The sequence below is a fragment of the Exophiala oligosperma genome (genome assembly GCF_000835515.1).
Source record: "Exophiala oligosperma strain CBS 72588 unplaced genomic scaffold supercont1.10, whole genome shotgun sequence".
NCBI lineage: Eukaryota > Fungi > Ascomycota > Eurotiomycetes > Chaetothyriales > Herpotrichiellaceae > Exophiala > Exophiala oligosperma.
The window spans coordinates 740,188-752,575 of NW_015622827.1; the positions used below are offsets into that span (position 1 = coordinate 740,188).

General features: G+C 51.7%; 5 protein-coding genes across 6 annotated transcripts; 3 read left to right on the forward strand and 2 right to left on the reverse strand.

Annotated features, from left to right (window-relative positions):
* Positions 1–122: 122 nt before the first annotated feature.
* PV06_09442 (uncharacterized protein) lies at positions 123–1,918 on the reverse strand (the record flags this gene model as incomplete). The annotated part of the gene is made up of 2 exons (XM_016410894.1): positions 1,506–1,918; positions 123–1,374 (listed from the first exon to the last, which is right to left on the reverse strand). Exons 1-2 carry the CDS (start codon positions 1,742–1,744, stop codon positions 123–125), a joined length of 1,491 nt encoding a protein of 496 aa, XP_016258701.1. The 5' UTR covers positions 1,745–1,918.
* Positions 1,919–3,057: 1,139 nt separating this feature from the next.
* On the forward strand, positions 3,058–5,808 carry PV06_09443 (uncharacterized protein). The gene is made up of 5 exons (XM_016410895.1): positions 3,058–4,055; positions 4,239–4,325; positions 4,380–4,467; positions 4,527–5,084; positions 5,139–5,808. Exons 1-5 carry the CDS (start codon positions 3,959–3,961, stop codon positions 5,647–5,649), a joined length of 1,341 nt encoding a protein of 446 aa, XP_016258702.1. The 5' UTR covers positions 3,058–3,958; the 3' UTR covers positions 5,650–5,808.
* A 188-nt stretch (positions 5,809–5,996) lies between these two features.
* PV06_09444 (eukaryotic translation initiation factor 3 subunit D) lies at positions 5,997–8,161 on the forward strand. The gene is made up of 2 exons (XM_016410896.1): positions 5,997–6,264; positions 6,321–8,161. Exons 1-2 carry the CDS (start codon positions 6,057–6,059, stop codon positions 7,901–7,903), a joined length of 1,791 nt encoding a protein of 596 aa, XP_016258703.1. The 5' UTR covers positions 5,997–6,056; the 3' UTR covers positions 7,904–8,161.
* Position 8,162: 1 nt separating this feature from the next.
* PV06_09445 lies at positions 8,163–9,913 on the reverse strand. 2 transcript variants are annotated; one of them, XM_016410898.1, is made up of 2 exons: positions 9,186–9,913; positions 8,163–9,101 (listed from the first exon to the last, which is right to left on the reverse strand). In XM_016410898.1, exons 1-2 carry the CDS (start codon positions 9,684–9,686, stop codon positions 8,460–8,462), a joined length of 1,143 nt encoding a protein of 380 aa, XP_016258705.1. In that variant the 5' UTR covers positions 9,687–9,913; the 3' UTR covers positions 8,163–8,459. The 2 variants fall into 2 exon arrangements, with proteins under 2 accessions (XP_016258705.1, XP_016258704.1); XM_016410897.1 differs by having other exon boundaries at positions 8,163–9,913.
* A 921-nt stretch (positions 9,914–10,834) lies between these two features.
* On the forward strand, positions 10,835–11,590 carry PV06_09446 (uncharacterized protein; the record flags this gene model as incomplete). Its single annotated transcript, XM_016410899.1, has 1 exon — positions 10,835–11,590. One exon carries the CDS (start codon positions 10,835–10,837, stop codon positions 11,588–11,590), a length of 756 nt encoding a protein of 251 aa, XP_016258706.1.
* Positions 11,591–12,388: the final 798 nt, after the last annotated feature.

Below are 12,388 nucleotides of genomic sequence, written 5' to 3' on the forward strand. Positions count from 1 at the left end.
GGATTTCAGAATCAGTACGAGTTCCAGCAGTTAGTCGTGGATCAGAGATATAGCATATATGCCATACTTGTAGACACGTAGTATTAGATATAAGGATATCTAGTCGATCATATCATCACCGCCTACTGGATCCCCCAGTAACCTTGTTCACCTTCAGCACCTTTCTGTACCCATTTGCCAGTACCATTTGCCTGAGGCTTCCTCCCCGCCATGGTGACAACAGTAGTTCCACGACCATCCATCCAATGCATGGGAATGTCCTCGGTTAGTTTGTCCGACAACACCCATAGCACGAGCCAAACGTGTCCAAGAATTTCAGCCCAGCTGAATAGGCGAATTCGCCAGAGGCCTTGCCCAATCTGGGTTTTTACGATGGATGTTCCCCATCCCGCCTTGCCATCCTGGATAAAGCAACAGATGTTTCTCCAAAGCTGGAGGAACTCGCTCTCCGATAATAGGGAAACAAGTTCATCGTTGCCACGTTTCTGCAGTGCCTGTCTCGGACCTTGTATCATTGACGACTCGATAATTCCAACCGAGAACTGCCAATGACCTCGTTCTAATACGTTGACATCCCGGGTAACGCGGCATGGGAGAAAGTGTTTTGATAGCGGCACCCGTATAGCTAGCTTTCGTAGAGTTTTGGTGGTGTGAGTGACAAATCTTGCGCGGCCACCGTGAGGTTTCGGACCATGAATCTCATTTGGAAGTTGGGAAGTGAAACCCTCTCTCCGTTGCAGATGCCAAGCTGCATCGAGTCGGTGAGATTTGTTTGGACCAGCATCGCGACGACGGCGGGCAGGTTCTTGCTGAGTAAGACCTTCATTTTGTCGGGCTGTGTCAAGGTAGATTGGCATGGAGAAGCTCACTACCGGTTCAGATCCTGGCCCAGCGTCTCTGTTTTTGCCAATTCGATTTTGCCAGTAGAGTGGTTGGGAGGGCGACACTGTGGACGTTCCAGAGATATCTTCTGCAAGGTCCAGGGTGGTACTGCCCTGTTGCCGCGTGCATACACAGGAATCGAGTTGTCGAGATCGCTGTGGCCGCCGGGTTGAAGGATAATCATGCTCGATGGGAGCGAGACGTCGTCGTTTAGAGCACCTTCTTTTCCCATTGTTATCACACTTTTCTGAGCAATCGGTCACCAGAAGTTCAGTCGAATTTCCTGTGTTGGCGATGCTTCGATTATGAGGCCAGGCATCGGAGAATCTCGAATACAGCGAGCGAGAGACATTGGCAAAAGACAGTGTCTCTGGATTAGCACATCCTTGACTCTGCGCTGCTCTCTGTAAGTCAGTGTGGTCTGTATCACGACTTGTTGCTAGGCCCTCTATGGGTTGCCTGTCTGCGTCTGCCTCAAGATTAGGAAATCGTCTAGGAAAAGAGTCAGTCTCTTGTACATCTGTGTGAAGGCAGGCAGGAGGCGGGAAAATTGAACCCGATTAAAGCATAGATAGGTCATTGAATTGTGCGCATAAAAATGGCCGCAGGCGATAACAACCTACCTCTGCTTCGGGGAGGGCGTTTGTATAGTGGCGTTGATATCTGTGTTCGTGGCAAGAGGGCAGGAAGGAATGAAATTTAACTCGGATACCTTTGTTCTCTTCGCTGGTTGGAAGTTCAGGACGCTTGCCGCGATGGATGCAAACCGGGCATCATCTCGCGCAGAAGATGGTGCGGTAATGTGGACCAAGACTTCGCACGTTGAAATGTCCCTGGAAGCATCAGGCAGCTGAAATGCCATGGATGGGGATCGACGACTGGAGGCCCGGCGTCAACGCGCAATTCCCAGGCCCGAACGAGCAAACACAGGGTCGATTTCAGGCCGGCAGCAAACAGCCGTTAGGTGATTTGTAACATGAAGATACCAGGATTTGATGATGGAGAAAGAAAAACGAGAGTAGATGCTGGCCTCGTGCTAGTGGACTGAAGGATGGTGCAAAATTCCAAATTGAAATGCCAAATGAGAGGTGGCCGGGTGTGTGTTTAGCCAATCACTTCCCGCTAGCTATTGATGCTACTGTCTGAGGAGTGATAGCCACTGAGTTGATCTGGATGCTGAGGTATGCAACGATGGGGCGGGACCTACTGATCACTATCTCAGGAAGGTTCCGATCGAAAGCTATCAGCTACTGTAATAGGGAGTATCATCCTATATATTGTTCTGTCGCTGCTGGCCTCGCCTTTATACGAGGATGAATACCAACAAACGTTCTTCAACGCGTTGGTAGACTTTGTCTTCGTACGACATGAGTCCAACACTGTTTCGTCGGATGAAAATACAGTCATCGAACAGGAAGCTTTAACGTTTCATGTGTTGGCCTATGATCTCAGCGGCATGGAGGTAAGAGAACATGAATATCCCCTTCTAAAATGACAAAATCGTGGGAGGGGTATCATCCAAAAGCCCATGGGCTATAAATCATAATGCTGACTGTTGAAGAAGGTCTGGACTTCCAGGGCCCAAAGCGCACAATGCTGCGTCATTCTGGGCATCGATCGAGGGATCTTTGCGTCGTGTCTGGGGGTATTGCAACCCTACGGAAGACCCCTGGAGCATAGAACCCTAACATGTGCCTACCCAATGCTATCTACCTAGGTATTGGAGGTCAGCAGCCTCCCTGGGTGTATGCCTGGGCTGGTTTCACAACACGATACCACCTACCGTCCTTGGGTACCTACCTACAGTACCTTTCCCCTTCCACCAATCCCTCGTCGATGTTTTTTTTTGAATGGTCTCAAATGCATGTACTCCGTGCAAAATGCTGTTCTGGAAATGTTCACCCTATGCGATCATGTCAAGCACCCAAATTGACACTTCACTGGGCGAAACGAAACGGTAACATACACATGGATATCAGACCATATGCGGCTGATTACTTATTTACTGGCTCCGAAGAACCAGTGACTTCGGCGCTTCCATCCCACCACTTCCCGAATCTGCAGTACATTGATCTTTACGCACTGCATCATATTAACTGTTATATTTTTATTGGAGCACTGGCTTGGTGAGACTACAATGCTTTTCTGTCAAATCTAACTCGTTTCACATATTGAATTCCTCCTCATATCCTCTCATCGATTGTCCCCTAAGTGCAACACTGTCCATCCATCCTCCGTCAATTACCTGCTCAAACCAGTCCAGCTTCGCTTACCCGCTCTGCCGCTCTGTTGAACCCATCGGGTACATACTGTTGTACACAACAATCCCGAGCCGGAATTGTCTGGGCTCGTCTTATACGTGCTCATTTTCAAGAGTGCGAGCTACACCTCCACCCTTCGTCCTGCATCCTTGGGTCTGATTGGCGCTTTCGCCGTCGACGAGCGACTCAGCCCCAGCATTTTCCGAGCTGCTTACCTACTCGTCGCAACACTCTTCTGACTTATCTGGTTCAAACCAATTTGTCGATCGGAGCGATTTACCACTTGTTCCTATCTCTGTCAACTCCAGCAGAGTTCTCAGTGGTTTCAACGTTTTTGCAACATCCTTCTAGCTTTGCCGGAGAACCTGCGACGTTCCTGTTGCACAAACGAACCTACCACGATCGGCAATCTTGTCCCGCTCACAAATATTGTGTTGCGCACGTCCCCCATCAGCAAGTCACCAGGCAATCCTACTACACCATCTTCAACATCAACATCGTCGACCTTGTCTCATGATGAAATCCTAAATCTTCGCCTTGCCCAATCTAGAGTCCTGCGCAATCCCTGCCACTTCCAAATCACCCCTGGCCTTTGCGTAAACTGTGCAAACAAGGCCTTGTCCGTCGAGTCCTCCGCCATCAGTCTCCTCGGCTCATTTCTTGCCGAATTTGCTGTTCGTCAACAATCACTCCGCAAAACGACTAGGTGCTTCAGCTGCCTGCTGGCCACGCAAAGTTCGTCAATTTCGGACCGACGACTCAGGATCATCGTGGAATAAGCGGGTGATCGAGGTCTGTTCGCCGTATTTGATATCATGGCGTCGCATCCGCAAATGCTATCCAACATGCAACAAGATTCAGAAATGGATCCCTCATGGGCCGGTCAAGATTACGGTGCTGTCCCAGTATACAGTAAGTCATTATGTTTCCTGGTTACTGTTTGCATTGTTCTGTGTCCGATGACCGCAAATGCGCGACCGTTTGCTCCAATTTGGGGTGGTTTGCGTGTTGGCAAAGTGGATCGCTGGGCTGCGGTTCAAATCGAAATATGTGCGCATATCTTGCCTGTCGATATACTGACTGATGTCTGAGTAGACAATGGCGTGGTGAGCGAAGCGAAAGGGCCCGGCTACGGAGGCTTACTGAAAGGGTTTGGTGGCATGCAAAAGAAGTTGACAAGAGGTATGCGCCGCGCGAACTGGCAGTCAGGCAGCCAAAAACTCAATTTTTCTCTAGATGGACAACCAGCAAAACGAAGAGGACCAAAACCGGACAGTAAACCAGCACAGACACGGCGGCAGGAATTAAATCGTCAAGCTCAACGGTAGGCAACCGCCTTCTCAGCGCAATCTGGGTGGAAATTCTGACGACAGTCAATTTTAGAACACATCGAGAGCGAAAGGAGAATTATATCAAAGCACTTGAATTGGAACTGGCGCGGCTACGAGAAACGTACCTCGCTGAGCAGAATGCCCGCGAGGCCACGCTCAAACAGCAGCAACTCGTAATCGAAAATCAACGAAACGAGAACCTGGCTTTACGAGAGATTCTTATGAACCGGGGCATTCAGTTCGAAAATGAACTTGAAAATCGCAAGGCTGTGATTGCCATGAGACCAAAACGAGAAGAGAATTCCTTGAGTCCACCCAATATGGCTTTCAGCTCGCCAACTTCAATGCCGGGACGTTCTGTTGTAGGTTATGGCTCAGCGGGTCAACCAACACCAACCGTGTATTCCTTGAACATGAACAGTGCTATGAGCACGTCCGGGCACTCTCCCGGTACCACTCACCATAGCCATTCACCTCAAGGCCCAGAGATCCAGGAAGTCTCGATCAAGCAAGAGCCTGGAGCTATTTCGGATATGCCGGGCATGTCGGGCATGCTTGTACCGGGGATCTTCGAGAAAGACCCGCAACTGGGAATTGATTTCATCTTGAAGTAGGTGTTGCTGGCCTCGGAAGGCACTAATAGCAAGGCTAACCTTTGGTCTAGGCTTGAACAAACCTGTCGGGATCATGGGGAATATCTGGTGCGAAGATCGATGGATTCGCCAAACAATGACGAAGAAGCAGTTTTCTCCGGCCATGCTTTGATGGCGTCGTGCCCACCACCGAGCCACATTCAACGTACTCCTGCTGTTAACGGTGGTCTAGACCCAACATACGAGCACAAGGTTCCCGATGCCGAGTCGGTACAGATCTTGAACAACTTGCTCAATTTGAGCCAGAGTCTGAAAGGAAGTGCCATCCCCAGTGGCCAGGTGACTCCGATCATGGCCCTACAATCCCTCAAAGGTCACAGGAATTATGCCACCCTGACCAGGGAAGATGTGCTGGGCATGATTGATTCCATCAGAAGTAAAGTTCGTTGTTACGGGTTCGGCGCAGTTATGGAGGACTTTGAGCTTCGCGATGCCTTGTCGAGTATATTTGCAACTAAACCGGAAACTTACGATCAATTGGGCACAGACTACACAGCGGAAATTGATGAGATGTATTCATGATATTCTCTTCGACAGGAAGCCGAATTCAGCATGAGTTACCTATTGTGTGAGGGCATGCCAATATTCTGGTGGCTTCGCTACGGCAATGAATTATGTTCAGATATTCCCATGACTGGTTATTGAAAAGTGTGTTGCAATTACAATATGATTATCATGCAGGAACCATCAAGAGTCGCTCAGTAGTCGCATCCATTCCAAAAGGAAGGATTGTGGTGTAAAGAATCCCCTTCGTTACTGTGTAGAAAACGGGCGCGGGGTCGCACCTTTTTGTGAACTGACAAAATTCAGTGCCAAGAGTTTCATGAAATCCGCGCCCAGAATCGCCTTTCCTTACTTTCGAGGCATGCGCATACTGTACTAGACTTGATCTTGGACGATAACTGACAATATTCTCCATCTATACAATCATGCCGGGAATCAGTCTTGCTGATGCTATCAGCAATCTCAACGTCAACGACGAATGGGGCCCAGAACTCGGTTCGAGCACCACTCTCGATGGCGTACCCTATGCTCCCTACTCGAAAAGCGATAAGTTAGGTCGTATGGCCGACTGGACACAGGAAGGCAAAGAGGGACGAGATCGGTCTGGTAGACAATATGGCAGAAATTTTAGAGGTGAGCACCGTCTTCGACTGCCTTTGAGTGTTTTGACGACTGACGACTTTTCCAAGATCAACAAATTTATGGCGCAGGCACATCTTCCCTCTTCGCTGTGCAGGTGGCCGAGGACGAGTCATCCTTCTCCGTGGTCGACAACACACGAGCGACAAACAAGAGCCGTGGCTTTGGCAGAGGCGGTTTGGCGGTCTTCCGTGGTCGTGGTCAACGAGGAGCCGCCCAACGAGGTGGAAGAGGCACATTCCAAAGAGTAGGACAAGGCCGGACAGGAGGGCAACAGCAAGGACAATACTACGACAACAGAGGTGGACGAGGCGGACGTGGCCGCCGCTTCGGCTGGAGAGATTATGACAAGCCACAACGAAACCGAGATGCATCGGTCAACATCCGCCCAGACTGGGTGATGAAGGAAGAGATCGACTTCAACCGACTTTCCAAACTCAACCTCGAAACCGGCGACGGCGACGATATCGAAGGCTACGGTTTCCTGTACTACTACGACCGCTCGTTTGACAAGCCACCTGTGAAGAACACCGAGCGCAAACTCATGTCCCTCGATCGTGCTGCCTACAATGTGACAACCTCCGCAGACCCGGTCATTCAAGAACTGGCCGAGAAAGACGAAGCCACCATCTTTGCAACCTCGGACATCCTGTCCATGCTCATGTGTGCCACTCGCTCGGTGTATTCCTGGGACATTATAGTGCTCAAGCACGGCGATAAGATCTTCCTCGACAAGCGACCCGACAGCAGCATCGACCTGGTCACGGTCAACGAGAACGCCGCCGATGCACCTCTGGAAGCGGAGTCCACGACGGCGCAGACGGGTGTCAAGGCCGACAGCATCAACACCCCCGGCAACCTCGCCATGGAAGCCACCATGATCAACCACAACTTCGCCTTCCAGACGGTGCTCGAAAACCCAAACAACAAGGTCGAATTCCCCCACCCCAACCCATTCTATAGCTCCAGCGACGAGACCGACCCCTTGGCGTCCAAGGCGTACAAGTACCGCCGGTTCGACCTGTCGCTCGAGCGCGACGAGGAACCCCTCAACCTGATCGTCCGGACGGAACTCGACGCCGCGACCAAGAACAACATCTCCGGGGACGACCAGTTCCTCGTCATCAAGGCGCTCAACGAGTTCGACCACAAGGCCCAGGGCGCCGGCGGCGCGCTCGACTGGCGCACCAAGCTGACGTCGCAGCGCGGCGCCGTCGTGGCGACCGAGATGAAGAACAACTCGTGCAAGCTCGCGAGGTGGACGACGCAGGCCATCCTCGCAAAGGCCGACCAGATGAAGCTCGGCTTCGTGTCGCGCGTCAACCCCAAGTCGGCCGCGAACCACGTCATCCTGGGCGTCGTGGGCTACAAACCCCGGGAGTTCGCGGGCCAGATGAACTTGGGTCTGAGCAACGGATGGGGCATCGTCCGCACCATCGTCGACCTCGTCCGGAGCGTGGCCGCCGACGGCGGTGAGGAGAGTGCGGGAGACAAGAAGTACGTGCTCATCAAGGACCCCAACAAGCCCGTCATCAGGCTGTACGAGGTCCCCCTCAACACTTTCGACGAAGATGACGACGTCATGACCGGTACCGTGGCCACCGAGGGTCCCGACGGCGGTAACGACGAGTAGACTATCTGCTGGTCGTTGCGTGGGTGCCTGTGTGGCTGGGTCGGTTGGTTTGGTCGGTGGTGCATTGGGGGGGAGAAGGGCGGGAGTAGTGCATACGGCGGTGATTACTTCCTGTTTCTGCCACATGCGCCGAGATGTCCTAGAAGAGATCTCTCGGAAGAGTCAGAACGGAATATTTTCTCTCCGAAATGGGGTTTTTTTGATGGGCAGGAGAAAAAAAGTTACGAGAACAAGTAGAAACGAGATAGAAGCCTTTCAGACAAAATGATTGATGGAAAAAAATGCCTTTTACTGTTGGTCATGTCAATTTTTTTCGAACTCTCTGACTATCAATCGGTATCTGCACGTCCAACAAGATATAAACAATTGCCCTTTGCCAAAGGGAAGATCCGTCCAACGTCGGAGCGCCGTACACCACTCTAGCATGCCATACATGGCCCCGTGTGCCCAAACAAACGCAAAACTCCGGTGTAAATTGCCAAAAACGTCAACCGTTGTCACATGCGGTGATCATATACTTTTGTCGTCCCCCTTTCAAAGTTTGGGAGGTCCTGCTTCAACGGACTCGTCCCATTGACTTTCCAATCTCACTCTCCCAATTCGCGGCCCTCTCGAACCCGTTGCTGGAGGTCTGGAAATCCATCATGGCCTGGTACACGGCCTCCTTGCTGGTGGTGACGAACGGGCCGTACTGCACGACGGGCTGGTCGAGGGGCAAGCCGGCGACGAGGATGAACCTCGCCGCCTCCGCGGCTCCCTCCTCGACGTCGGCCGTGACGACGTCGCCGCCTCGCTCGAAGACGACGTTGTGGTAAGGGGTGACGGTCTCGCCGACCTCCTTGGTGCCGTCCCCGAACGTCACGGTCCCTTCCAGCGTGTAGGCAAAGGCGTTCCACCCCTGCGGCAGTTCCTGCGTGATCTTCCCGCCCGGCCGGACGGTCACGTCCAGGAACCACACCGGGGTGTACGCGAGGTCCTTGAGCGACTCGACGCCCTGACTCTTGCCGGAAATCACCTTGACCTCGACCTTGCCGTCGTCGGCGCTCGCGACGGGGATTTCGCCGGCGCGCAGGTCGCGGTACCGCGGCTCGCAGGACTTGAGGTTCTCGGGCAAATCGACCCAGAGTTGCATGCCGACGTTGATGTCCTCGGTCTGGACGGGCATCTCGGCGTGCATGATTCCGCGTCCCGCCGTCATCTGTTTTTGTGTTTGAGAATCGTGGTCAGTAAAGTTTTCCCTCGAAGAAAAAAAAAGACCACATTCGGGGACGTGTGTACTTACAAATTGAAGGTCACCCGGACCGATTGTGCCCTTGTTCCCCGCGAAATCCTCATGGTCGACTCCTCCCTTGAGAAGATAGGTGATGGTCTCTTGACCACGGTGCGGGTGGTCGGGAAAGCCCGCGCCGGGGGGGATGCGAAAGTGGTCGAGCATGAGGAACGGGGTGAAGTTGCGCAACTTGGGGGTGCCGACGCTGCGCCTGACGACGGCGCCCGCGCCTTCGGATTGCTCGCGGGCGAGGAAAGAGAACTGGATGGCTCGTGGAGTGGTCATGTTGGCGGTCGTCGATGCGAAACGCGCGGGGATCAAAGGTAGACCTGGAAAAGGTGTCGCTGTCGTTGTAGCTTTTGGTCGTGTCTGGGATTGTCGTATCAAGTTGTTAAATGCAGGTCTGACTTGTCCAAGGATGTTCTTCTTCGAAGCCAGGGTGTCGGTGTTTGTGAAATACGCAATCAATAGTGCTGTGATGATGGTGAGAAGAAAAGAGAGGAGTCGCTTCATGGGAAGATTGAAAATGCAAAAGGACTTATACCTTGGGACGAGGGAGTCTTTTCGAATAGACTAGAAGGTGCGCAGAGGTCTTTATCAGAGAAGCATTTGGAGATCTAAGCATTATGAGATCCGAATCCTCTTTGTCGTCAAATGGCTGTTTTCCCAAAAAGAAATGTCGACGTCTCTGCTATTTTACTGCCAGGTGACGGACAATCCCCCTGTGCGGGAAGCTTCCGTGGTGAGTTGATTGAACGAGTGACGAAGGATTTGATAATAATCAGTCAGCAATGAAGAACTTTACTCGGGCGGAGTACAGAGGCAACAAAGGAACAGAGGGGGCTGTTGGTTGGAGATCACGTGCAATGATCGCAGAACCTGGATCACGTGTAATCATCGTCCAGATTGATTCTAGCCTCGGTGTATGAAAGGATTCCGAGAGCACTTTGGACATGTTGACAGATCCTTTGTTTGGTTTCTTACTCCGTGCCTTGTGTAGTTTTATATACCTACAGTACCTAGGTATCATTGATTGGGCCCATGTACGAGCTACTCTAGTGGGTAGTTCGGGGGAAACCCATGCCCCAAGTCCCGCCACGGCCCCCCGAACAAGATCTCCATCTCCCTCGATCTGCGGGGATATATTGGGTATTTGTTGTAAGAGATCGAGTTCAAGGACCGGCAGTGCATTCATTCGGTACTCAATTACCTCATAATACAAGAATCCAATGTGCCGACATCAACTACCATCTTTTCTTTCCGATCTCGCACTAAATATTCGTATCCTCCGTTACTTGGTACTGTGTATATAACTGTAAGCATTGACCTACTTGATCACCATCTCTCGACCGCATAACCGTTCTCAACCAACACGATCTACAAATACAGATTACAGAGTTTTGTCCGTACAGACGACACATACAGATAGATACAATAGAGGAATTTACAGAGGTAAAAAAGAAAAAAAAAGGGAGAAGACATGTTTTACGAACCGGGAAAAACAGAACATAACCTCCCTCATGATCCTTTCAAGGTATGTTCCTCGATATCTACACATTTCAAGTCTCTGTACCTCACGTGTATTCCATACTGTTGATTCCACACCCTCTGACGGTGTCACGCTCTTCCCCGTTACCTCATAACCGCTTTTGGACGTTTAAATGATAACAATCGAAAAACGACAGGCTTGCGTCGTTCCACGTCCTATAGGTTGGATATCTACAATATCATCTACGAACGTCAATACCGACAACCAAAATGACAATGACAACGACAATACCAACGGCAACAACAACAGACCCATGGCCAATCTGGCCCCATACTCACAGTTCAACAATTTGACATTCGACCCCCCGTACGTCATGTTCTCGGCGAACCAGAACCCTCGGTCGGCCCAAAAGGACACGGTCCGCAACGCCGAGGCTACCGGGGTGTTTTGTTGGCAACTCGCCACCTACCCTCTGCGGGAGGCCGTCAACAAGTCGGCAGAGTACCTCCCTTACGGAGTGGACGAGTTCGAGAGGGCCGGCCTGACCAAGACGTGGTCCCGCGTCCTCAAGACCCCGGTACCCATGGTCGCGGACTCCCCCGTGAGGTTCGAGTGCGAGTACTACACCACCCTGAGGCTCCCAGGGAACCCTCCCATGGGGACCGTCGACGTCGTCATAGGGAAAGTCGTCGGCATCCACATCGACGAGCGCGTGTTGACCGACGGCAGGATCGACATCAACAAGACCCAACCCATCGCGAGGTGCGGCTACTACGAATACATCATGGCGTCGGATCCCTTCAGTATGATCATCCCCGGGGATCCCGCCACTCTCTATGGGCTGGAAGGGAGCGTCAAGCACCACAAGGAGCATCGGGAGCGAGAGGCTGCCAACAAGCTGGGAGTAGATCAGTCTGGGCCTCCTTGAATCATGCAGCCCTCATTGAATCATGCCGACTCGAGTGGAGATTCTCATTCCTTGGCTAAAGTACATATGCTTAGCTTTTGAGCTCACACCTCACTGCTCACAGCTCACAAGTATTATCTATGCTTGTCATTATTCCTTGATTCTCTTGTCTGTCCATCCCGTACCTAGCAAATACTTCCATCAAAGCCCGGTCCCAGCTCCTTGGCTATGCCGTGGCAGCAGTCCTGTCGATGTTTCCAGCACATCCTGTTGCACTTGGCCCAATTTGTCTGCGTCGGTCGGTGAGACGCTTTCTCGGTCAACACACACAATAATAAAGCTCAATAGTCCGTTCGATCATTCCTCCAGTCTTGATTGGATGACTTTCTTACCATCTCACCGACGGATCCACATCTTTTCAAATGATGCCTCTACAATACTTTTCGTCTTCATCCAGGGATTCGGATGGAGACTTCAAGACCATAGCAGCACCTGTCTTGTCGGATGCATCTTGCTCACTATGATCGCAAGGCGACCACTTGTCATTGTTGGTGGTGGCTTCTTCCATCTCAGAGGAAGTATGGCGACTCGTCATGTCAGGCGGAGACTCCGAACACAACTCGTTCTCTGACACATATCCGCCCTCTTCCGAGGTGCTTGGGTTGTCCACCATGTCACGTTTCAATCGCAAAGGCAGATCAATCATCTTTGGACGAAAATTGGTAGTCCCAAACATAGGCCGGGCGAAGTTGTTTTCGTCAACAGTGAGTGCATTGAAAAGGCCTCTCACATCTGCACTTGTCGAGCTCTCGGCTTGTC